This window comes from Equus caballus, chromosome 7 (genome assembly GCF_041296265.1).
Source record: "Equus caballus isolate H_3958 breed thoroughbred chromosome 7, TB-T2T, whole genome shotgun sequence".
Lineage (NCBI taxonomy): Eukaryota > Metazoa > Chordata > Mammalia > Perissodactyla > Equidae > Equus > Equus caballus.
This window is the reverse complement of record NC_091690.1, coordinates 55,041,659-55,064,779: the sequence shown is the minus strand read 5'-3', so window position 1 is coordinate 55,064,779 and position 23,121 is coordinate 55,041,659. Positions and strand designations below refer to the sequence as shown.

At 66.6% G+C, this 23,121-nt stretch overlaps 5 protein-coding genes across 5 annotated transcripts; all 5 read right to left on the bottom strand.

Moving 5' to 3' along the window:
- Positions 1-1,929: 1,929 nt before the first annotated feature.
- Positions 1,930-4,290, bottom strand: LOC138925253 (proline-rich protein 23D1-like). Its single transcript, XM_070275017.1, has 4 exons — positions 4,214-4,290; positions 3,154-3,221; positions 2,845-2,912; positions 1,930-2,583 (listed from the first exon to the last, which is right to left on the bottom strand). Exons 1-4 carry the CDS (start codon positions 4,288-4,290, stop codon positions 1,930-1,932), a joined length of 867 nt encoding a protein of 288 aa, XP_070131118.1.
- Positions 4,291-6,616: 2,326 nt separating this feature from the next.
- LOC138925252 (proline-rich protein 23D1-like) lies at positions 6,617-8,975 on the bottom strand. The gene is made up of 4 exons (XM_070275015.1): positions 8,899-8,975; positions 7,841-7,908; positions 7,532-7,599; positions 6,617-7,270 (listed from the first exon to the last, which is right to left on the bottom strand). The coding sequence occupies exons 1-4, from the start codon at positions 8,973-8,975 to the stop codon at positions 6,617-6,619; spliced, it is 867 nt and encodes a 288-aa protein (XP_070131116.1).
- Positions 8,976-11,269: 2,294 nt separating this feature from the next.
- LOC138925251 (proline-rich protein 23D1-like) lies at positions 11,270-13,630 on the bottom strand. Its single transcript, XM_070275014.1, has 4 exons — positions 13,554-13,630; positions 12,494-12,561; positions 12,185-12,252; positions 11,270-11,923 (listed from the first exon to the last, which is right to left on the bottom strand). The coding sequence occupies exons 1-4, from the start codon at positions 13,628-13,630 to the stop codon at positions 11,270-11,272; spliced, it is 867 nt and encodes a 288-aa protein (XP_070131115.1).
- Positions 13,631-15,956: 2,326 nt separating this feature from the next.
- On the bottom strand, positions 15,957-18,317 carry LOC138925250 (proline-rich protein 23D1-like). The gene is made up of 4 exons (XM_070275013.1): positions 18,241-18,317; positions 17,181-17,248; positions 16,872-16,939; positions 15,957-16,610 (listed from the first exon to the last, which is right to left on the bottom strand). The coding sequence occupies exons 1-4, from the start codon at positions 18,315-18,317 to the stop codon at positions 15,957-15,959; spliced, it is 867 nt and encodes a 288-aa protein (XP_070131114.1).
- A 2,326-nt stretch (positions 18,318-20,643) lies between these two features.
- Positions 20,644-22,996, bottom strand: LOC106783395 (proline-rich protein 23D1-like). The gene is made up of 4 exons (XM_070275012.1): positions 22,920-22,996; positions 21,868-21,935; positions 21,559-21,626; positions 20,644-21,297 (listed from the first exon to the last, which is right to left on the bottom strand). Exons 1-4 carry the CDS (start codon positions 22,994-22,996, stop codon positions 20,644-20,646), a joined length of 867 nt encoding a protein of 288 aa, XP_070131113.1.
- Positions 22,997-23,121: the final 125 nt, after the last annotated feature.

The following is a 23,121-nucleotide window of genomic DNA, read 5'->3' as shown; positions in this document are numbered from 1 at the left end:
GACTCCGCCCCCATCGTCCAGCCTTCGCCTGGCAGCCGTCTTCCCTGTCCGCTCGACCCTCTCCCTTCCTTGCAGCCAGGAAGTGCTTCACCTGACCTGTTTCTGGGGTCTTCTCAGGGTCAACCGGAAGGGTATTCTTCCGGGGGACCAATCAATGGATTTCTGGGAAGGCCGTCCCAGCGAGAGTTCTGCCAAACTAGGGAGCTTGGAAGAGAAGAAGAAAGGGGAGCCACATGCACGCCGGACCCGGGGGGACTCTCTGGCTTGAGTCCCAGCCCGCTTGCCGACCAGGCGGGGCTCTGAGTTCCTTTCCTGGGAGCCGGAGCCTCGAGGGAGGAGTCCTTTCACTAGGCAATCGCTTGCCCTTTGAGAACTTCGGAGGGGAATTTGGGGCTGAGCTCAGGCAGACTTTACGGGGATTTGTGAACGTGCCTCTGCGAATGTCTGTGTTACATAGGAGTTTGTGTGTGTGTGTGTTTGTGTGTGTTGGCGGGGGGGAGGCGTGCGTGAGGGCGTGCGCGGGGAGCTCGCATCTGTGTGCCTTTTGCGGGGTTGGCGCAGCTTCCTTCTCCTTTGGAAATCCACCCCCTCCCCTCTTGCCGGCTTTCCTCTCCTCGTGTGTGTTCTGCCAAATCTGATGGAAACAGAACAGCGCCCCCACGTGCTTCCAAGTTGTCGAGCCAACAGACGTGAGAAATGATCACACCCCAAAATCAAGCACGTTTCGAGATCGATTTATTACACTCAAGTTCCAATAGGATCATGGGCACTGCCGTTTCCCCCCAGAATGAAGAGTCACGGTCACCTTTCTCTTCGTGGCAGGCTTGGAAAGCCAGTGTGGGTTTCACGGTTTCGGCGCATCCCGTCTGAAAGTGCCATTGGATGCGAGACCCTTGGTCTGTAGGGAGATGTCCTCGATCGCCTCTCGTAAGGTTCCCACAGCCCCGGTCGCCCAAACCGCCCTGAAAATCATCCCACACCTGGAGGGACTAGAAGCATTCAGAGGCGACTGACCGGGGTGGGCCATGGAATCGAGCGGAAAAAGCCCATCCTCTTGATCGCTGAGGGGCAGTGCCCTGGCCGGGGTGGGTCCCCTTCTCAGTCTCCACGCAACCCCGAAGGGCACGGGGGAGGTCACACCCCACCCTTGGCTGTATTGTGGAGACAGCTGCTGGCCACTCCGGCCTTCGGCGTCTCCCTGAACAGACCCGTTCGTGGCTCTCAAGCAGATCTCTCAGAGTGGGAGAGCCGGGTGGGATGAACGGGAAGCCTAGGATGAAGGAGTCGAGGAACTACACTCCATTTCAGCAAGTTGCCCCATTCTGGGCTCCCCGCCAGCAACGGGGGGTGGGGGGGGCGGGGGAGAGTTCCAGCGGCTCCGCGTCCTGCCCAGCCTTCGGACAGGTCCATCGTGCTGTTCTCCTGGAGCCGTTCTCATGGCGGCAAGGTGTGCTAACGCCCCCCTCCCCCTACCCGGAGAGCTCCTGCGCCTTCCGCTCCCGCTCCAGGGCGTGATGCGGGCGGAGCACGCTTTCAGGTGCTTTGGGAGACCCTCTCTGGGGAGGCGCGCGCTCCAGGCTTTGGCGTGCTTTCTTCTAGGGTCTTGGGTGTGGTTCCTCGCAGAGGACCCTGACCAGATGTGCCCTCTTCTGGATGTCGGAGTCCTTCGCGGCAGGAGGGATTGGCAGCTCTTTTCTCCCCACCCTCCCGGTGCTCTCTTCCGCCTGTCCGGAGCCCCTGTGGCAGAGCCCGGGTCTGGGGGAGAGGTCCCTGGCGGCCTCCGCTCCCGCCTGGAGCGCCAGCCGCCCGCGCGGTGTTCCCGGCAGAGAGTGATCCCGCCTCAGGGAGACACCCTAGAAGGAGCAGGCGTCCGCGGCTCCCGAACGGCGGGCGCCAATTCTTGCGCGTGGGGTGGGCGCTCGCGGCCGGTCAATCCCCTCGGAAGAGACGCCTGCGGGCCTTGGCGGGGGGCCTGCGACGGGGCGGCGCGCGGCAGCTTCTGGGCGGCGGACTGGGACTCGGGGAGGGAGGCAGAGGTCTGAGCTCCGAGCTGGGCGGGGGCCCCAGGCCGCGGAGGTCCAGGCTGAACTCGGCCGGCAGAGGGCGCAGCCCGGCCCTGGGCTCGGGCGGGAGCCCGCAGCCCTGGCGGGCAGGGGCCCCGCGGAGAGCTTGGAGGAGGAGGGTGTGCGGGGAGGAGGGGCTGAGGCCCGGGACTCCGCCGGCCCAGGGTCCCGCGGGGGGCCGGCAGCCTCGCCTAGCCTCCCCGTCCTCTGGCGCGGGGGGCGCTCCGCTGGGCTCCGCTCTCTGGGCGCAAAGGGATCCGTCTTGCACGTTGATGGCCCAGGCGGCCTGGGTCGGGCCGGGCCAGAGCCAGCGCGCGTGGGCAGGGAACCACAGAGCCTCGGAAGAGCTCAGGACGCGCGCAGGGACGACGACGAGCGCCAGGTTGCCGAGCGTGAGCTGCAGGGCTGCGTGGGGGGCCAGGACCAGGACTTCCGCACCCAGGCGCAGCTCAAGGGCTGTTCCCGGCTCCAGGACCACCACGACCATCTGCATCCTCTGCGTGCTGGGCGTCCGCGGCCCCTGCGGGAGGAAAGCTCTGAGTTCTCCAGCACCCAGGGGCCCTCCGAGAGGCCTCTTGGGGAGGGAGCTGCCAGCCGCCAGCCCCCGCCCCGTCCCCGAGGGAAACTCTGCCTGGCCACCTCCCCCCACCCCCCAGGCGGTGGAGGTCCTGCTCAGGCTGAGCGCCAGCTGGAGGGTCATCTGCGGGGCTTGGCTGGGGGCCTGGAGCCCGGGCAGCAGCGGCCCTCTGGCCAGCCTCCAGAGTCCCTCCCGCCCACTCACCTGGGCTGCTTCCGGGGCCCGCGCTGGAGCCGGGCAGGGAGCTCCTGGCACTGCGGCTGGCTCTGCCCCTGCGGAGAGAGCGGAGGGTGCGAGGTGAATGCTCTGCTCCCGCAGGGTGTTCTTGAGAGCAGAGGGCGTGAGCCCGGAGAGCCCCGGGACTCGGCCCAGACCGGCCGCGGGACGGGTGGCCGGAAGAACCGAGGAAGCCGCCCGGGACATTCCAGAGGAGGCAGCTGTTCCTTTCCGGAAGCCCTGGCACGCCTTCTCCCCAGCAGCCCACTCCTTCGAGAAAGCAGGAAAGCGCCTTACCTGTGCGGGGATCCTGCTCCGCCTGCCGCCTCCGTTTCGCCGCCTTCCGCGGGGCGGGGGTGGCCGAGCTGCAGGACAGGGAGGGACACGGTCAGACCTCGCACGCAGGAACCCGGGGTCCACTTCCCACACGCCTGAAAGCCCGCCTTCTCATCCCGCTCACGCGCCCACCCTGAGCCCCAGGGCCAAGGCACGCGTCCTTCCCTTCCAAGGAGAGCTGCTCCTCCCCGGGTGCTGCTTGCCTCCCGACACCCGCCTCTCCGCGTCCTCCCTCACCCCCTCGCTGGGGAAAGCCCCACCCCACCCCCCCCAAACCCCCAGGCCCCACCCCCCCAACCACCCCCAGCCCCAACCCCCCCCACTCCTCACCCCCCCCACCACCGCCAGCCCCCCTGCACCGCCGATAGGGAGGGAACCAGGGACGGTGCCCACGGGAAAGAGTGCCCTCTGGACGGGGCTCCTCCACAGGAGAAGGAGAGACATCTCCTCGGGCCTGAGCACTTTGCAGAAAGAGGTGCCCGCGCTCCACAGGGGACAGTCCTGTCTGCCCCCGGATTCCACGCGCGGTGCTGAGGGCCAGAAGAAAAACAGCGGACACGGAGGGAACCCTCCCCCGTCCGGGTGAGACGGTGGTGGAACCCTCGGATCCTCTGCTCCCCTCTCCCTTCCCGCAGAGGAGGGAGACGACCCCACAGAGAGTGTGTCGGCATGGGGAATTGTAAGGCCGGAGCACAGGAAGAGAGCAAGGAGGGAGCAAACCCGAGACGCGTCTCCTGAGGGCTCCTCCCAACCTCCCCACCCCGAAGGGATTCCTCTGGACATAGCGATTCTCCCTTTCCTCAGCTTCCAAATGCCCAGCCTCCTGGGAGGCCCGGCTTCTCCCTTCTCCTCTCCCCTGGTGCCATCCACTGAAACACGCACGCGCACACACACACACACAAACACACACAAACACACACACGGACACACACACACACACACACACACACACACACACACACACACCCCTAGGCACACAGAGGAGCCCGCCTCGTCCTCCCTCACACACGCCCCAACGTACCAGGTGTCTCCAACTCTGCGGCCCTTCGATTCTGTCCGGGACTCCCGCGGTCTCCTCGGGCGCCGGGAACCATCCATCGGGAAGGTGCTCCTGCCTCCTTTGTCCAAGCAAACCCTCGTCCCGGTGCTACGACCTGGAAATCGGAGCTGGCGGCTCACGGATCCCCTCTCTCTCCTGCGCGAGCAGTGTCCGTCCCAAAGCTGGGCACTCAGTTCTGGAGGAAGCGTTCCCGTGGCCTGAGGCGGTTGGAGGAGGGCAGGGACTGCTGGAGATCCGGGGGAAATGCCCGCAGCTGGGGTCAGCGGGGGCGGAGCCAGGGGGCTCGTCGTCGTCCAGGTCGGATGGGATTGGTTGGCCCTGGGCTCCAGAAGAGGAGGGGCCGGCCAGGGGGGACGTGTGAGGAGGACTCCCGAGGAGGGCTGGCTTCAGAGTCCGCCCAATCCCTTCCAGATCCGTCCACCGGCCCCTCTCCCTGACTCCGCCCCCATCGTCCAGCCGTCGCCTGGCAGCCGTCTTCCCTGTCCGCTCGACCCTCTCCCTTCCTTGCAGCCAGGAAGTGCTTCACCTGACCTGTTTCTGGGGTCTTCTCAGGGTCAACCGGAAGGGTATTCTTCCGGGGGACCAATCAATGGATTTCTGGGAAGGCCGTCCCAGCGAGAGTTCTGCCAAACTAGGGAGCTTGGAAGAGAAGAAGAAAGGGGAGCCACATGCACGCCGGACCCGGGGGGACTCTCTGGCTTGAGTCCCAGCCCGCTTGCCGACCAGGCGGGGCTCTGAGTTCCTTTCCTGGGAGCCGGAGCCTCGAGGGAGGAGTCCTTTCACTAGGCAATCGCTTGCCCTTTGAGAACTTCGGAGGGGAATTTGGGGCTGAGCTCAGGCAGACTTTACGGGGATTTGTGAACGTGCCTCTGCGAATGTCTGTGTTACATAGGAGTTTGTGTGTGTGTGTGTTTGTGTGTGTTGGCGGGGGGGAGGCGTGCGTGAGGGCGTGCGCGGGGAGCTCGCATCTGTGTGCCTTTTGCGGGGTTGGCGCAGCTTCCTTCTCCTTTGGAAATCCACCCCCTCCCCTCTTGCCGGCTTTCCTCTCCTCGTGTGTGTTCTGCCAAATCTGATGGAAACAGAACAGCGCCCCCACGTGCTTCCAAGTTGTCGAGCCAACAGACGTGAGAAATGATCACACCCCAAAATCAAGCACGTTTCGAGATCGATTTATTACACTCAAGTTCCAATAGGATCATGGGCACTGCCGTTTCCCCCCAGAATGAAGAGTCACGGTCACCTTTCTCTTCGTGGCAGGCTTGGAAAGCCAGTGTGGGTTTCACGGTTTCGGCGCATCCCGTCTGAAAGTGCCATTGGATGCGAGACCCTTGGTCTGTAGGGAGATGTCCTCGATCGCCTCTCGTAAGGTTCCCACAGCCCCGGTCGCCCAAACCGCCCTGAAAATCATCCCACACCTGGAGGGACTAGAAGCATTCAGAGGCGACTGACCGGGGTGGGCCATGGAATCGAGCGGAAAAAGCCCATCCTCTTGATCGCTGAGGGGCAGTGCCCTGGCCGGGGTGGGTCCCCTTCTCAGTCTCCACGCAACCCCGAAGGGCACGGGGGAGGTCACACCCCACCCTTGGCTGTATTGTGGAGACAGCTGCTGGCCACCCCGGCCTTCGGCGTCTCCCTGAACAGACCCGTTCGTGGCTCTCAAGCAGATCTCTCAGAGTGGGAGAGCCGGGTGGGATGAACGGGAAGCCTAGGATGAAGGAGTCGAGGAACTACACTCCATTTCAGCAAGTTGCCCCATTCTGGGCTCCCCGCCAGCAACGGGGGGTGGGGGGGGCGGGGGAGAGTTCCAGCGGCTCCGCGTCCTGCCCAGCCTTCGGACAGGTCCATCGTGCTGTTCTCCTGGAGCCGTTCTCATGGCGGCAAGGTGTGCTAACGCCCCCCTCCCCCTACCCGGAGAGCTCCTGCGCCTTCCGCTCCCGCTCCAGGGCGTGATGCGGGCGGAGCACGCTTTCAGGTGCTTTGGGAGACCCTCTCTGGGGAGGCGCGCGCTCCAGGCTTTGGCGTGCTTTCTTCTAGGGTCTTGGGTGTGGTTCCTCGCAGAGGACCCTGACCAGATGTGCCCTCTTCTGGATGTCGGAGTCCTTCGCGGCAGGAGGGATTGGCAGCTCTTTTCTCCCCACCCTCCCGGTGCTCTCTTCCGCCTGTCCGGAGCCCCTGTGGCAGAGCCCGGGTCTGGGGGAGAGGTCCCTGGCGGCCTCCGCTCCCGCCTGGAGCGCCAGCCGCCCGCGCGGTGTTCCCGGCAGAGAGTGATCCCGCCTCAGGGAGACACCCTAGAAGGAGCAGGCGTCCGCGGCTCCCGAACGGCGGGCGCCAATTCTTGCGCGTGGGGTGGGCGCTCGCGGCCGGTCAATCCCCTCGGAAGAGACGCCTGCGGGCCTTGGCGGGGGGCCTGCGACGGGGCGGCGCGCGGCAGCTTCTGGGCGGCGGACTGGGACTCGGGGAGGGAGGCAGAGGTCTGAGCTCCGAGCTGGGCGGGGGCCCCAGGCCGCGGAGGTCCAGGCTGAACTCGGCCGGCAGAGGGCGCAGCCCGGCCCTGGGCTCGGGCGGGAGCCCGCAGCCCTGGCGGGCAGGGGCCCCGCGGAGAGCTTGGAGGAGGAGGGTGTGCGGGGAGGAGGGGCTGAGGCCCGGGACTCCGCCGGCCCAGGGTCCCGCGGGGGGCCGGCAGCCTCGCCTAGCCTCCCCGTCCTCTGGCGCGGGGGGCGCTCCGCTGGGCTCCGCTCTCTGGGCGCAAAGGGATCCGTCTTGCACGTTGATGGCCCAGGCGGCCTGGGTCGGGCCGGGCCAGAGCCAGCGCGCGTGGGCAGGGAACCACAGAGCCTCGGAAGAGCTCAGGACGCGCGCAGGGACGACGACGAGCGCCAGGTTGCCGAGCGTGAGCTGCAGGGCTGCGTGGGGGGCCAGGACCAGGACTTCCGCACCCAGGCGCAGCTCAAGGGCTGTTCCCGGCTCCAGGACCACCACGACCATCTGCATCCTCTGCGTGCTGGGCGTCCGCGGCCCCTGCGGGAGGAAAGCTCTGAGTTCTCCAGCACCCAGGGGCCCTCCGAGAGGCCTCTTGGGGAGGGAGCTGCCAGCCGCCAGCCCCCGCCCCGTCCCCGAGGGAAACTCTGCCTGGCCACCTCCCCCCACCCCCCAGGCGGTGGAGGTCCTGCTCAGGCTGAGCGCCAGCTGGAGGGTCATCTGCGGGGCTTGGCTGGGGGCCTGGAGCCCGGGCAGCAGCGGCCCTCTGGCCAGCCTCCAGAGTCCCTCCCGCCCACTCACCTGGGCTGCTTCCGGGGCCCGCGCTGGAGCCGGGCAGGGAGCTCCTGGCACTGCGGCTGGCTCTGCCCCTGCGGAGAGAGCGGAGGGTGCGAGGTGAATGCTCTGCTCCCGCAGGGTGTTCTTGAGAGCAGAGGGCGTGAGCCCGGAGAGCCCCGGGACTCGGCCCAGACCGGCCGCGGGACGGGTGGCCGGAAGAACCGAGGAAGCCGCCCGGGACATTCCAGAGGAGGCAGCTGTTCCTTTCCGGAAGCCCTGGCACGCCTTCTCCCCAGCAGCCCACTCCTTCGAGAAAGCAGGAAAGCGCCTTACCTGTGCGGGGATCCTGCTCCGCCTGCCGCCTCCGTTTCGCCGCCTTCCGCGGGGCGGGGGTGGCCGAGCTGCAGGACAGGGAGGGACACGGTCAGACCTCGCACGCAGGAACCCGGGGTCCACTTCCCACACGCCTGAAAGCCCGCCTTCTCATCCCGCTCACGCGCCCACCCTGAGCCCCAGGGCCAAGGCACGCGTCCTTCCCTTCCAAGGAGAGCTGCTCCTCCCCGGGTGCTGCTTGCCTCCCGACACCCGCCTCTCCGCGTCCTCCCTCACCCCCTCGCTGGGGAAAGCCCCACCCCACCCCCCCCAAACCCCCAGGCCCCACCCCCCCAACCACCCCCAGCCCCAACCCCCCCCACTCCTCACCCCCCCCACCACCGCCAGCCCCCCTGCACCGCCGATAGGGAGGGAACCAGGGACGGTGCCCACGGGAAAGAGTGCCCTCTGGACGGGGCTCCTCCACAGGAGAAGGAGAGACATCTCCTCGGGCCTGAGCACTTTGCAGAAAGAGGTGCCCGCGCTCCACAGGGGACAGTCCTGTCTGCCCCCGGATTCCACGCGCGGTGCTGAGGGCCAGAAGAAAAACAGCGGACACGGAGGGAACCCTCCCCCGTCCGGGTGAGACGGTGGTGGAACCCTCGGATCCTCTGCTCCCCTCTCCCTTCCCGCAGAGGAGGGAGACGACCCCACAGAGAGTGTGTCGGCATGGGGAATTGTAAGGCCGGAGCACAGGAAGAGAGCAAGGAGGGAGCAAACCCGAGACGCGTCTCCTGAGGGCTCCTCCCAACCTCCCCACCCCGAAGGGATTCCTCTGGACATAGCGATTCTCCCTTTCCTCAGCTTCCAAATGCCCAGCCTCCTGGGAGGCCCGGCTTCTCCCTTCTCCTCTCCCCTGGTGCCATCCACTGAAACACGCACGCGCACACACACACACACAAACACACACACACACACACACACGGACACACACACACACACACACACACACACACACACACACCCCTAGGCACACAGAGGAGCCCGCCTCGTCCTCCCTCACACACGCCCCAACGTACCAGGTGTCTCCAACTCTGCGGCCCTTCGATTCTGTCCGGGACTCCCGCGGTCTCCTCGGGCGCCGGGAACCATCCATCGGGAAGGTGCTCCTGCCTCCTTTGTCCAAGCAAACCCTCGTCCCGGTGCTACGACCTGGAAATCGGAGCTGGCGGCTCACGGATCCCCTCTCTCTCCTGCGCGAGCAGTGTCCGTCCCAAAGCTGGGCACTCAGTTCTGGAGGAAGCGTTCCCGTGGCCTGAGGCGGTTGGAGGAGGGCAGGGACTGCTGGAGATCCGGGGGAAATGCCCGCAGCTGGGGTCAGCGGGGGCGGAGCCAGGGGTTGGCCCTGGGCTCCAGAAGAGGAGGGGCCGGCCAGGGGGGACGTGTGAGGAGGACTCCCGAGGAGGGCTGGCTTCAGAGTCCGCCCAATCCCTTCCAGATCCGTCCACTGGCCCCTCTCCCTGACTCCGCCCCCATCGTCCAGCCGTCGCCTGGCAGCCGTCTTCCCTGTCCGCTCGACCCTCTCCCTTCCTTGCAGCCAGGAAGTGCTTCACCTGACCTGTTTCTGGGGTCTTCTCAGGGTCAACCGGAAGGGTATTCTTCCGGGGGACCAATCAATGGATTTCTGGGAAGGCCGTCCCAGCGAGAGTTCTGCCAAACTAGGGAGCTTGGAAGAGAAGAAGAAAGGGGAGCCACATGCACGCCGGACCCGGGGGGACTCTCTGGCTTGAGTCCCAGCCCGCTTGCCGACCAGGCGGGGCTCTGAGTTCCTTTCCTGGGAGCCGGAGCCTCGAGGGAGGAGTCCTTTCACTAGGCAATCGCTTGCCCTTTGAGAACTTCGGAGGGGAATTTGGGGCTGAGCTCAGGCAGACTTTACGGGGATTTGTGAACGTGCCTCTGCGAATGTCTGTGTTACATAGGAGTTTGTGTGTGTGTGTGTTTGTGTGTGTTGGCGGGGGGGAGGCGTGCGTGAGGGCGTGCGCGGGGAGCTCGCATCTGTGTGCCTTTTGCGGGGTTGGCGCAGCTTCCTTCTCCTTTGGAAATCCACCCCCTCCCCTCTTGCCGGCTTTCCTCTCCTCGTGTGTGTTCTGCCAAATCTGATGGAAACAGAACAGCGCCCCCACGTGCTTCCAAGTTGTCGAGCCAACAGACGTGAGAAATGATCACACCCCAAAATCAAGCACGTTTCGAGATCGATTTATTACACTCAAGTTCCAATAGGATCATGGGCACTGCCGTTTCCCCCCAGAATGAAGAGTCACGGTCACCTTTCTCTTCGTGGCAGGCTTGGAAAGCCAGTGTGGGTTTCACGGTTTCGGCGCATCCCGTCTGAAAGTGCCATTGGATGCGAGACCCTTGGTCTGTAGGGAGATGTCCTCGATCGCCTCTCGTAAGGTTCCCACAGCCCCGGTCGCCCAAACCGCCCTGAAAATCATCCCACACCTGGAGGGACTAGAAGCATTCAGAGGCGACTGACCGGGGTGGGCCATGGAATCGAGCGGAAAAAGCCCATCCTCTTGATCGCTGAGGGGCAGTGCCCTGGCCGGGGTGGGTCCCCTTCTCAGTCTCCACGCAACCCCGAAGGGCACGGGGGAGGTCACACCCCACCCTTGGCTGTATTGTGGAGACAGCTGCTGGCCACCCCGGCCTTCGGCGTCTCCCTGAACAGACCCGTTCGTGGCTCTCAAGCAGATCTCTCAGAGTGGGAGAGCCGGGTGGGATGAACGGGAAGCCTAGGATGAAGGAGTCGAGGAACTACACTCCATTTCAGCAAGTTGCCCCATTCTGGGCTCCCCGCCAGCAACGGGGGGTGGGGGGGCGGGGGAGAGTTCCAGCGGCTCCGCGTCCTGCCCAGCCTTCGGACAGGTCCATCGTGCTGTTCTCCTGGAGCCGTTCTCATGGCGGCAAGGTGTGCTAACGCCCCCCTCCCCCTACCCGGAGAGCTCCTGCGCCTTCCGCTCCCGCTCCAGGGCGTGATGCGGGCGGAGCACGCTTTCAGGTGCTTTGGGAGACCCTCTCTGGGGAGGCGCGCGCTCCAGGCTTTGGCGTGCTTTCTTCTAGGGTCTTGGGTGTGGTTCCTCGCAGAGGACCCTGACCAGATGTGCCCTCTTCTGGATGTCGGAGTCCTTCGCGGCAGGAGGGATTGGCAGCTCTTTTCTCCCCACCCTCCCGGTGCTCTCTTCCGCCTGTCCGGAGCCCCTGTGGCAGAGCCCGGGTCTGGGGGAGAGGTCCCTGGCGGCCTCCGCTCCCGCCTGGAGCGCCAGCCGCCCGCGCGGTGTTCCCGGCAGAGAGTGATCCCGCCTCAGGGAGACACCCTAGAAGGAGCAGGCGTCCGCGGCTCCCGAACGGCGGGCGCCAATTCTTGCGCGTGGGGTGGGCGCTCGCGGCCGGTCAATCCCCTCGGAAGAGACGCCTGCGGGCCTTGGCGGGGGGCCTGCGACGGGGCGGCGCGCGGCAGCTTCTGGGCGGCGGACTGGGACTCGGGGAGGGAGGCAGAGGTCTGAGCTCCGAGCTGGGCGGGGGCCCCAGGCCGCGGAGGTCCAGGCTGAACTCGGCCGGCAGAGGGCGCAGCCCGGCCCTGGGCTCGGGCGGGAGCCCGCAGCCCTGGCGGGCAGGGGCCCCGCGGAGAGCTTGGAGGAGGAGGGTGTGCGGGGAGGAGGGGCTGAGGCCCGGGACTCCGCCGGCCCAGGGTCCCGCGGGGGGCCGGCAGCCTCGCCTAGCCTCCCCGTCCTCTGGCGCGGGGGGCGCTCCGCTGGGCTCCGCTCTCTGGGCGCAAAGGGATCCGTCTTGCACGTTGATGGCCCAGGCGGCCTGGGTCGGGCCGGGCCAGAGCCAGCGCGCGTGGGCAGGGAACCACAGAGCCTCGGAAGAGCTCAGGACGCGCGCAGGGACGACGACGAGCGCCAGGTTGCCGAGCGTGAGCTGCAGGGCTGCGTGGGGGGCCAGGACCAGGACTTCCGCACCCAGGCGCAGCTCAAGGGCTGTTCCCGGCTCCAGGACCACCACGACCATCTGCATCCTCTGCGTGCTGGGCGTCCGCGGCCCCTGCGGGAGGAAAGCTCTGAGTTCTCCAGCACCCAGGGGCCCTCCGAGAGGCCTCTTGGGGAGGGAGCTGCCAGCCGCCAGCCCCCGCCCCGTCCCCGAGGGAAACTCTGCCTGGCCACCTCCCCCCACCCCCCAGGCGGTGGAGGTCCTGCTCAGGCTGAGCGCCAGCTGGAGGGTCATCTGCGGGGCTTGGCTGGGGGCCTGGAGCCCGGGCAGCAGCGGCCCTCTGGCCAGCCTCCAGAGTCCCTCCCGCCCACTCACCTGGGCTGCTTCCGGGGCCCGCGCTGGAGCCGGGCAGGGAGCTCCTGGCACTGCGGCTGGCTCTGCCCCTGCGGAGAGAGCGGAGGGTGCGAGGTGAATGCTCTGCTCCCGCAGGGTGTTCTTGAGAGCAGAGGGCGTGAGCCGGGAGAGCCCCGGGACTCGGCCCAGACCGGCCGCGGGACGGGTGGCCGGAAGAACCGAGGAAGCCGCCCGGGACATTCCAGAGGAGGCAGCTGTTCCTTTCCGGAAGCCCTGGCACGCCTTCTCCCCAGCAGCCCACTCCTTCGAGAAAGCAGGAAAGCGCCTTACCTGTGCGGGGATCCTGCTCCGCCTGCCGCCTCCGTTTCGCCGCCTTCCGCGGGGCGGGGGTGGCCGAGCTGCAGGACAGGGAGGGACACGGTCAGACCTCGCACGCAGGAACCCGGGGTCCACTTCCCACACGCCTGAAAGCCCGCCTTCTCATCCCGCTCACGCGCCCACCCTGAGCCCCAGGGCCAAGGCACGCGTCCTTCCCTTCCAAGGAGAGCTGCTCCTCCCCGGGTGCTGCTTGCCTCCCGACACCCGCCTCTCCGCGTCCTCCCTCACCCCCTCGCTGGGGAAAGCCCCACCCCACCCCCCCCAAACCCCCAGGCCCCACCCCCCCAACCACCCCCAGCCCCAACCCCCCCCACTCCTCACCCCCCCCACCACCGCCAGCCCCCCTGCACCGCCGATAGGGAGGGAACCAGGGACGGTGCCCACGGGAAAGAGTGCCCTCTGGACGGGGCTCCTCCACAGGAGAAGGAGAGACATCTCCTCGGGCCTGAGCACTTTGCAGAAAGAGGTGCCCGCGCTCCACAGGGGACAGTCCTGTCTGCCCCCGGATTCCACGCGCGGTGCTGAGGGCCAGAAGAAAAACAGCGGACACGGAGGGAACCCTCCCCCGTCCGGGTGAGACGGTGGTGGAACCCTCGGATCCTCTGCTCCCCTCTCCCTTCCCGCAGAGGAGGGAGACGACCCCACAGAGAGTGTGTCGGCATGGGGAATTGTAAGGCCGGAGCACAGGAAGAGAGCAAGGAGGGAGCAAACCCGAGACGCGTCTCCTGAGGGCTCCTCCCAACCTCCCCACCCCGAAGGGATTCCTCTGGACATAGCGATTCTCCCTTTCCTCAGCTTCCAAATGCCCAGCCTCCTGGGAGGCCCGGCTTCTCCCTTCTCCTCTCCCCTGGTGCCATCCACTGAAACACGCACGCGCACACATACACACACAAACACACACAAACACACACACGGACACACACACACACACACACACACACACACACACACACACACCCCTAGGCACACAGAGGAGCCCGCCTCGTCCTCCCTCACACACGCCCCAACGTACCAGGTGTCTCCAACTCTGCGGCCCTTCGATTCTGTCCGGGACTCCCGCGGTCTCCTCGGGCGCCGGGAACCATCCATCGGGAAGGTGCTCCTGCCTCCTTTGTCCAAGCAAACCCTCGTCCCGGTGCTACGACCTGGAAATCGGAGCTGGCGGCTCACGGATCCCCTCTCTCTCCTGCGCGAGCAGTGTCCGTCCCAAAGCTGGGCACTCAGTTCTGGAGGAAGCGTTCCCGTGGCCTGAGGCGGTTGGAGGAGGGCAGGGACTGCTGGAGATCCGGGGGAAATGCCCGCAGCTGGGGTCAGCGGGGGCGGAGCCAGGGGGCTCGTCGTCGTCCAGGTCGGATGGGATTGGTTGGCCCTGGGCTCCAGAAGAGGAGGGGCCGGCCAGGGGGGACGTGTGAGGAGGACTCCCGAGGAGGGCTGGCTTCAGAGTCCGCCCAATCCCTTCCAGATCCGTCCACTGGCCCCTCTCCCTGACTCCGCCCCCATCGTCCAGCCTTCGCCTGGCAGCCGTCTTCCCTGTCCGCTCGACCCTCTCCCTTCCTTGCAGCCAGGAAGTGCTTCACCTGACCTGTTTCTGGGGTCTTCTCAGGGTCAACCGGAAGGGTATTCTTCCGGGGGACCAATCAATGGATTTCTGGGAAGGCCGTCCCAGCGAGAGTTCTGCCAAACTAGGGAGCTTGGAAGAGAAGAAGAAAGGGGAGCCACATGCACGCCGGACCCGGGGGGACTCTCTGGCTTGAGTCCCAGCCCGCTTGCCGACCAGGCGGGGCTCTGAGTTCCTTTCCTGGGAGCCGGAGCCTCGAGGGAGGAGTCCTTTCACTAGGCAATCGCTTGCCCTTTGAGAACTTCGGAGGGGAATTTGGGGCTGAGCTCAGGCAGACTTTACGGGGATTTGTGAACGTGCCTCTGCGAATGTCTGTGTTACATAGGAGTTTGTGTGTGTGTGTGTTTGTGTGTGTTGGCGGGGGGGAGGCGTGCGTGAGGGCGTGCGCGGGGAGCTCGCATCTGTGTGCCTTTTGCGGGGTTGGCGCAGCTTCCTTCTCCTTTGGAAATCCACCCCCTCCCCTCTTGCCGGCTTTCCTCTCCTCGTGTGTGTTCTGCCAAATCTGATGGAAACAGAACAGCGCCCCCACGTGCTTCCAAGTTGTCGAGCCAACAGACGTGAGAAATGATCACACCCCAAAATCAAGCACGTTTCGAGATCGATTTATTACACTCAAGTTCCAATAGGATCATGGGCACTGCCGTTTCCCCCCAGAATGAAGAGTCACGGTCACCTTTCTCTTCGTGGCAGGCTTGGAAAGCCAGTGTGGGTTTCACGGTTTCGGCGCATCCCGTCTGAAAGTGCCATTGGATGCGAGACCCTTGGTCTGTAGGGAGATGTCCTCGATCGCCTCTCGTAAGGTTCCCACAGCCCCGGTCGCCCAAACCGCCCTGAAAATCATCCCACACCTGGAGGGACTAGAAGCATTCAGAGGCGACTGACCGGGGTGGGCCATGGAATCGAGCGGAAAAAGCCCATCCTCTTGATCGCTGAGGGGCAGTGCCCTGGCCGGGGTGGGTCCCCTTCTCAGTCTCCACGCAACCCCGAAGGGCACGGGGGAGGTCACACCCCACCCTTGGCTGTATTGTGGAGACAGCTGCTGGCCACTCCGGCCTTCGGCGTCTCCCTGAACAGACCCGTTCGTGGCTCTCAAGCAGATCTCTCAGAGTGGGAGAGCCGGGTGGGATGAACGGGAAGCCTAGGATGAAGGAGTCGAGGAACTACACTCCATTTCAGCAAGTTGCCCCATTCTGGGCTCCCCGCCAGCAACGGGGGGTGGGGGGGGCGGGGGAGAGTTCCAGCGGCTCCGCGTCCTGCCCAGCCTTCGGACAGGTCCATCGTGCTGTTCTCCTGGAGCCGTTCTCATGGCGGCAAGGTGTGCTAACGCCCCCCTCCCCCTACCCGGAGAGCTCCTGCGCCTTCCGCTCCCGCTCCAGGGCGTGATGCGGGCGGAGCACGCTTTCAGGTGCTTTGGGAGACCCTCTCTGGGGAGGCGCGCGCTCCAGGCTTTGGCGTGCTTTCTTCTAGGGTCTTGGGTGTGGTTCCTCGCAGAGGACCCTGACCAGATGTGCCCTCTTCTGGATGTCGGAGTCCTTCGCGGCAGGAGGGATTGGCAGCTCTTTTCTCCCCACCCTCCCGGTGCTCTCTTCCGCCTGTCCGGAGCCCCTGTGGCAGAGCCCGGGTCTGGGGGAGAGGTCCCTGGCGGCCTCCGCTCCCGCCTGGAGCGCCAGCCGCCCGCGCGGTGTTCCCGGCAGAGAGTGATCCCGCCTCAGGGAGACACCCTAGAAGGAGCAGGCGTCCGCGGCTCCCGAACGGCGGGCGCCAATTCTTGCGCGTGGGGTGGGCGCTCGCGGCCGGTCAATCCCCTCGGAAGAGACGCCTGCGGGCCTTGGCGGGGGGCCTGCGACGGGGCGGCGCGCGGCAGCTTCTGGGCGGCGGACTGGGACTCGGGGAGGGAGGCAGAGGTCTGAGCTCCGAGCTGGGCGGGGGCCCCAGGCCGCGGAGGTCCAGGCTGAACTCGGCCGGCAGAGGGCGCAGCCCGGCCCTGGGCTCGGGCGGGAGCCCGCAGCCCTGGCGGGCAGGGGCCCCGCGGAGAGCTTGGAGGAGGAGGGTGTGCGGGGAGGAGGGGCTGAGGCCCGGGACTCCGCCGGCCCAGGGTCCCGCGGGGGGCCGGCAGCCTCGCCTAGCCTCCCCGTCCTCTGGCGCGGGGGGCGCTCCGCTGGGCTCCGCTCTCTGGGCGCAAAGGGATCCGTCTTGCACGTTGATGGCCCAGGCGGCCTGGGTCGGGCCGGGCCAGAGCCAGCGCGCGTGGGCAGGGAACCACAGAGCCTCGGAAGAGCTCAGGACGCGCGCAGGGACGACGACGAGCGCCAGGTTGCCGAGCGTGAGCTGCAGGGCTGCGTGGGGGGCCAGGACCAGGACTTCCGCACCCAGGCGCAGCTCAAGGGCTGTTCCCGGCTCCAGGACCACCACGACCATCTGCATCCTCTGCGTGCTGGGCGTCCGCGGCCCCTGCGGGAGGAAAGCTCTGAGTTCTCCAGCACCCAGGGGCCCTCCGAGAGGCCTCTTGGGGAGGGAGCTGCCAGCCGCCAGCCCCCGCCCCGTCCCCGAGGGAAACTCTGCCTGGCCACCTCCCCCCACCCCCCAGGCGGTGGAGGTCCTGCTCAGGCTGAGCGCCAGCTGGAGGGTCATCTGCGGGGCTTGGCTGGGGGCCTGGAGCCCGGGCAGCAGCGGCCCTCTGGCCAGCCTCCAGAGTCCCTCCCGCCCACTCACCTGGGCTGCTTCCGGGGCCCGCGCTGGAGCCGGGCAGGGAGCTCCTGGCACTGCGGCTGGCTCTGCCCCTGCGGAGAGAGCGGAGGGTGCGAGGTGAATGCTCTGCTCCCGCAGGGTGTTCTTGAGAGCAGAGGGCGTGAGCCGGGAGAGCCCCGGGACTCGGCCCAGACCGGCCGCGGGACGGGTGGCCGGAAGAACCGAGGAAGCCGCCCGGGACATTCCAGAGGAGGCAGCTGTTCCTTTCCGGAAGCCCTGGCACGCCTTCTCCCCAGCAGCCCACTCCTTCGAGAAAGCAGGAAAGCGCCTTACCTGTGCGGGGATCCTGCTCCGCCTGCCGCCTCCGTTTCGCCGCCTTCCGCGGGGCGGGGGTGGCCGAGCTGCAGGACAGGGAGGGACACGGTCAGACCTCGCACGCAGGAACCCGGGGTCCACTTCCCACACGCCTGAAAGCCCGCCTTCTCATCCCGCTCACGCGCCCACCCTGAGCCCCAGGGCCAAGGCACGCGTCCTTCCCTTCCAAGGAGAGCTGCTCCTCCCCGGGTGCTGCTTGCCTCCCGACACCCGCCTCTCCGCGTCCTCCCTCACCCCCTCGCTGGGGAAAGCCCCACCCCACCCCCCCCAAACCCCCAGGCCCCACCCCCCCAACCACCCCCAGCCCCAACCCCCCCCACTCCTCACCCCCCCCACCACCGCCAGCCCCCCTGCACCGCCGATAGGGAGGGAACCAGGGACGGTGCCCACGGGAAAGAGTGCCCTCTGGACGGGGCTCCTCCACAGGAGAAGGAGAGACATCTCCTCGGGCCTGAGCACTTTGCAGAAAGAGGTGCCCGCGCTCCACAGGGGACAGTCCTGTCTGCCCCCGGATTCCACGCGCGGTGCTGAGGGCCAGAAGAAAAACAGCGGACACGGAGGGAACCCTCCCCCGTCCGGGTGAGACGGTGGTGGAACCCTCGGATCCTCTGCTCCCCTCTCCCTTCCCGCAGAGGAGGGAGACGACCCCACAGAGAGTGTGTCGGCATGGGGAATTGTAAGGCCGGAGCACAGGAAGAGAGCAAGGAGGGAGCAAACCCGAGACGCGTCTCCTGAGGGCTCCTCCCAACCTCCCCACCCCGAAGGGATTCCTCTGGACATAGCGATTCTCCCTTTCCTCAGCTTCCAAATGCCCAGCCTCCTGGGAGGCCCGGCTTCTCCCTTCTCCTCTCCCCTGGTGCCATCCACTGAAACACGCACGCGCACACATACACACACAAACACACACAAACACACACACGGACACACACACACACACACACACACACACACACACACACACACCCCTAGGCACACAGAGGAGCCCGCCTCGTCCTCCCTCACACACGCCCCAACGTACCAGGTGTCTCCAACTCTGCGGCCCTTCGATTCTGTCCGGGACTCCCGCGGTCTCCTCGGGCGCCGGGAACCATCCATCGGGAAGGTGCTCCTGCCTCCTTTGTCCAAGCAAACCCTCGTCCCGGTGCTACGACCTGGAAATCGGAGCTGGCGGCTCACGGATCCCCTCTCTCTCCTGCGCGAGCAGTGTCCGTCCCAAAGCTGGGCACTCAGTTCTGGAGGAAGCGTTCCCGTGGCCTGAGGCGGTTGGAGGAGGGCAGGGACTGCTGGAGATCCGGGGGAAATGCCCGCAGCTGGGGTCAGCGGGGGCGGAGCCAGGGGGCTCGTCGTCGTCCAGGTCGGATGGGATTGGTTGGCCCTGGGCTCCAGAAGAGGAGGGGCCGGCCAGGGGGGACGTGTGAGGAGGACTCCCGAGGAGGGCTGGCTTCAGAGTCCGCCCAATCCCTTCCAGATCCGTCCACTGGCCCCTCTCCCTGACTCCGCCCCCATCGTCCAGCCTTCGCCTGGCAGCCGTCTTCCCTGTCCGCTCGACCCTCTCCCTTCCTTGCAGCCAGGAAGTGCTTCACCTGACCTGTTTCTGGGGTCTTCTCAGGGTCAACCGGAAGGGTATTCTTCCGGGGGACCAATCAATGGATTTCTGGGAAGGCCGTCCCAGCGAGAGTTCTGCCAAACTAGGGAGCTTGGAAGAGAAGAAGAAAGGGGAGCCACATGCACGCCGGACCCGGGGGGACTCTCTGGCTTGAGTCCCAGCCCGCTTGCCGACCAGGCGGGGCTCTGAGTTCCTTTCCTGGGAGCCGGAGCCTCGAGGGAGGAGTCCTTTCACTAGGCAATCGCTTGCCCTTTGAGAACTTCGGAGGGGAATTTGGGGCTGAGCTCAGGCAGACTTTACGGGGATTTGTGAACGTGCCTCTGCGAATGTCTGTGTTACATAGGAGTTTGTGTGTGTGTGTGTTTGTGTGTGTTGGCGGGGGGGAGGCGTGCGTGAGGGCGTGCGCGGGGAGCTCGCATCTGTGTGCCTTTTGCGGGGTTGGCGCAGCTTCCTTCTCCTTTGGAAATCCACCCCCTCCCCTCTTGCCGGCTTTCCTCTCCTCGTGTGTGTTCTGCCAAATCTGATGGAAACAGAACAGCGCCCCCACGTGCTTCCAAGTTGTCGAGCCAACAGACGTGAGAAATGATCACACCCCAAAATCAAGCACGTTTCGAGATCGATTTATTACACTCAAGTTCCAATAGGATCATGGGCACTGCCGTTTCCCCCCAGAATGAAGAGTCACGGTCACCTTTCTCTTCGTGGCAGGCTTGGAAAGCCAGTGTGGGTTTCACGGTTTCGGCGCATCCCGTCTGAAAGTGCCATTGGATGCGAGACCCTTGGTCTGTAGGGAGATGTCCTCGATCGCCTCTCGTAAGGTTCCCACAGCCCCGGTCGCCCAAACCGCCCTGAAAATCATCCCACACCTGGAGGGACTAGAAGCATTCAGAGGCGACTGACCGGGGTGGGCCATGGAATCGAGCGGAAAAAGCCCATCCTCTTGATCGCTGAGGGGCAGTGCCCTGGCCGGGGTGGGTCCCCTTCTCAGTCTCCACGCAACCCCGAAGGGCACGGGGGAGGTCACACCCCACCCTTGGCTGTATTGTGGAGACAGCTGCTGGCCACTCCGGCCTTCGGCGTCTCCCTGAACAGACCCGTTCGTGGCTCTCAAGCAGATCTCTCAGAGTGGGAGAGCCGGGTGGGATGAACGGGAAGCCTAGGATGAAGGAGTCGAGGAACTACACTCCATTTCAGCAAGTTGCCCCATTCTGGGCTCCCCGCCAGCAACGGGGGGTGGGGGGGGCGGGGGAGAGTTCCAGCGGCTCCGCGTCCTGCCCAGCCTTCGGACAGGTCCATCGTGCTGTTCTCCTGGAGCCGTTCTCATGGCGGCAAGGTGTGCTAACGCCCCCCTCCCCCTACCCGGAGAGCTCCTGCGCCTTCCGCTCCCGCTCCAGGGCGTGATGCGGGCGGAGCACGCTTTCAGGTGCTTTGGGAGACCCTCTCTGGGGAGGCGCGCGCTCCAGGCTTTGGCGTGCTTTCTTCTAGGGTCTTGGGTGTGGTTCCTCGCAGAGGACCCTGACCAGATGTGCCCTCTTCTGGATGTCGGAGTCCTTCGCGGCAGGAGGGATTGGCAGCTCTTTTCTCCCCACCCTCCCGGTGCTCTCTTCCGCCTGTCCGGAGCCCCTGTGGCAGAGCCCGGGTCTGGGGGAGAGGTCCCTGGCGGCCTCCGCTCCCGCCTGGAGCGCCAGCCGCCCGCGCGGTGTTCCCGGCAGAGAGTGATCCCGCCTCAGGGAGACACCCTAGAAGGAGCAGGCGTCCGCGGCTCCCGAACGGCGGGCGCCAATTCTTGCGCGTGGGGTGGGCGCTCGCGGCCGGTCAATCCCCTCGGAAGAGACGCCTGCGGGCCTTGGCGGGGGGCCTGCGACGGGGCGGCGCGCGGCAGCTTCTGGGCGGCGGACTGGGACTCGGGGAGGGAGGCAGAGGTCTGAGCTCCGAGCTGGGCGGGGGCCCCAGGCCGCGGAGGTCCAGGCTGAACTCGGCCGGCAGAGGGCGCAGCCCGGCCCTGGGCTCGGGCGGGAGCCCGCAGCCCTGGCGGGCAGGGGCCCCGCGGAGAGCTTGGAGGAGGAGGGTGTGCGGGGAGGAGGGGCTGAGGCCCGGGACTCCGCCGGCCCAGGGTCCCGCGGGGGGCCGGCAGCCTCGCCTAGCCTCCCCGTCCTCTGGCGCGGGGGGCGCTCCGCTGGGCTCCGCTCTCTGGGCGCAAAGGGATCCGTCTTGCACGTTGATGGCCCAGGCGGCCTGGGTCGGGCCGGGCCAGAGCCAGCGCGCGTGGGCAGGGAACCACAGAGCCTCGGAAGAGCTCAGGACGCGCGCAGGGACGACGACGAGCGCCAGGTTGCCGAGCGTGAGCTGCAGGGCTGCGTGGGGGGCCAGGACCAGGACTTCCGCACCCAGGCGCAGCTCAAGGGCTGTTCCCGGCTCCAGGACCACCACGACCATCTGCATCCTCTGCGTGCTGGGCGTCCGCGGCCCCTGCGGGAGGAAAGCTCTGAGTTCTCCAGCACCCAGGGGCCCTCCGAGAGGCCTCTTGGGGAGGGAGCTGCCAGCCGCCAGCCCCCGCCCCGTCCCCGAGGGAAACTCTGCCTGGCCACCTCCCCCCACCCCCCAGGCGGTGGAGGTCCTGCTCAGGCTGAGCGCCAGCTGGAGGGTCATCTGCGGGGCTTGGCTGGGGGCCTGGAGCCCGGGCAGCAGCGGCCCTCTGGCCAGCCTCCAGAGTCCCTCCCGCCCACTCACCTGGGCTGCTTCCGGGGCCCGCGCTGGAGCCGGGCAGGGAGCTCCTGGCACTGCGGCTGGCTCTGCCCCTGCGGAGAGAGCGGAGGGTGCGAGGTGAATGCTCTGCTCCCGCAGGGTGTTCTTGAGAGCAGAGGGCGTGAGCCCGGAGAGCCCCGGGACTCGGCCCAGACCGGCCGCGGGACGGGTGGCCGGAAGAACCGAGGAAGCCGCCCGGGACATTCCAGAGGAGGCAGCTGTTCCTTTCCGGAAGCCCTGGCACGCCTTCTCCCCAGCAGCCCACTCCTTCGAGAAAGCAGGAAAGCGCCTTACCTGTGCGGGGATCCTGCTCCGCCTGCCGCCTCCGTTTCGCCGCCTTCCGCGGGGCGGGGGTGGCCGAGCTGCAGGACAGGGAGGGACACGGTCAGACCTCGCACGCAGGAACCCGGGGTCCACTTCCCACACGCCTGAAAGCCCGCCTTCTCATCCCGCTCACGCGCCCACCCTGAGCCCCAGGGCCAAGGCACGCGTCCTTCCCTTCCAAGGAGAGCTGCTCCTCCCCGGGTGCTGCTTGCCTCCCGACACCCGCCTCTCCGCGTCCTCCCTCACCCCCTCGCTGGGGAAAGCCCCACCCCACCCCCCCCAAACCCCCAGGCCCCACCCCCCCAACCACCCCCAGCCCCAACCCCCCCCACTCCTCACCCCCCCCACCACCGCCAGCCCCCCTGCACCGCCGATAGGGAGGGAACCAGGGACGGTGCCCACGGGAAAGAGTGCCCTCTGGACGGGGCTCCTCCACAGGAGAAGGAGAGACATCTCCTCGGGCCTGAGCACTTTGCAGAAAGAGGTGCCCGCGCTCCACAGGGGACAGTCCTGTCTGCCCCCGGATTCCACGCGCGGTGCTGAGGGCCAGAAGAAAAACAGCGGACACGGAGGGAACCCTCCCCCGTCCGGGTGAGACGGTGGTGGAACCCTCGGATCCTCTGCTCCCCTCTCCCTTCCCGCAGAGGAGGGAGACGACCCCACAGAGAGTGTGTCGGCATGGGGAATTGTAAGGCCGGAGCACAGGAAGAGAGCAAGGAGGGAGCAAACCCGAGACGCGTCTCCTGAGGGCTCCTCCCAACCTCCCCACCCCGAAGGGATTCCTCTGGACATAGCGATTCTCCCTTTCCTCAGCTTCCAAATGCCCAGCCTCCTGGGAGGCCCGGCTTCTCCCTTCTCCTCTCCCCTGGTGCCATCCACTGAAACACGCACGCGCACACACACACACACAAACACACACACACACAAACACGGACACACACACACACACACACACACACACACACACCCCTAGGCACACAGAGGAGCCCGCCTCGTCCTCCCTCACACACGCCCCAACGTACCAGGTGTCTCCAACTCTGCGGCCCTTCGATTCTGTCCGGGACTCCCGCGGTCTCCTCGGGCGCCGGGAACCATCCATCGGGAAGGTGCTCCTGCCTCCTTTGTCCAAGCAAACCCTCGTCCCGGTGCTACGACCTGGAAATCGGAGCTGGCGGCTCACGGATCCCCTCTCTCTCCTGCGCGAGCAGTGTCCGTCCCAAAGCT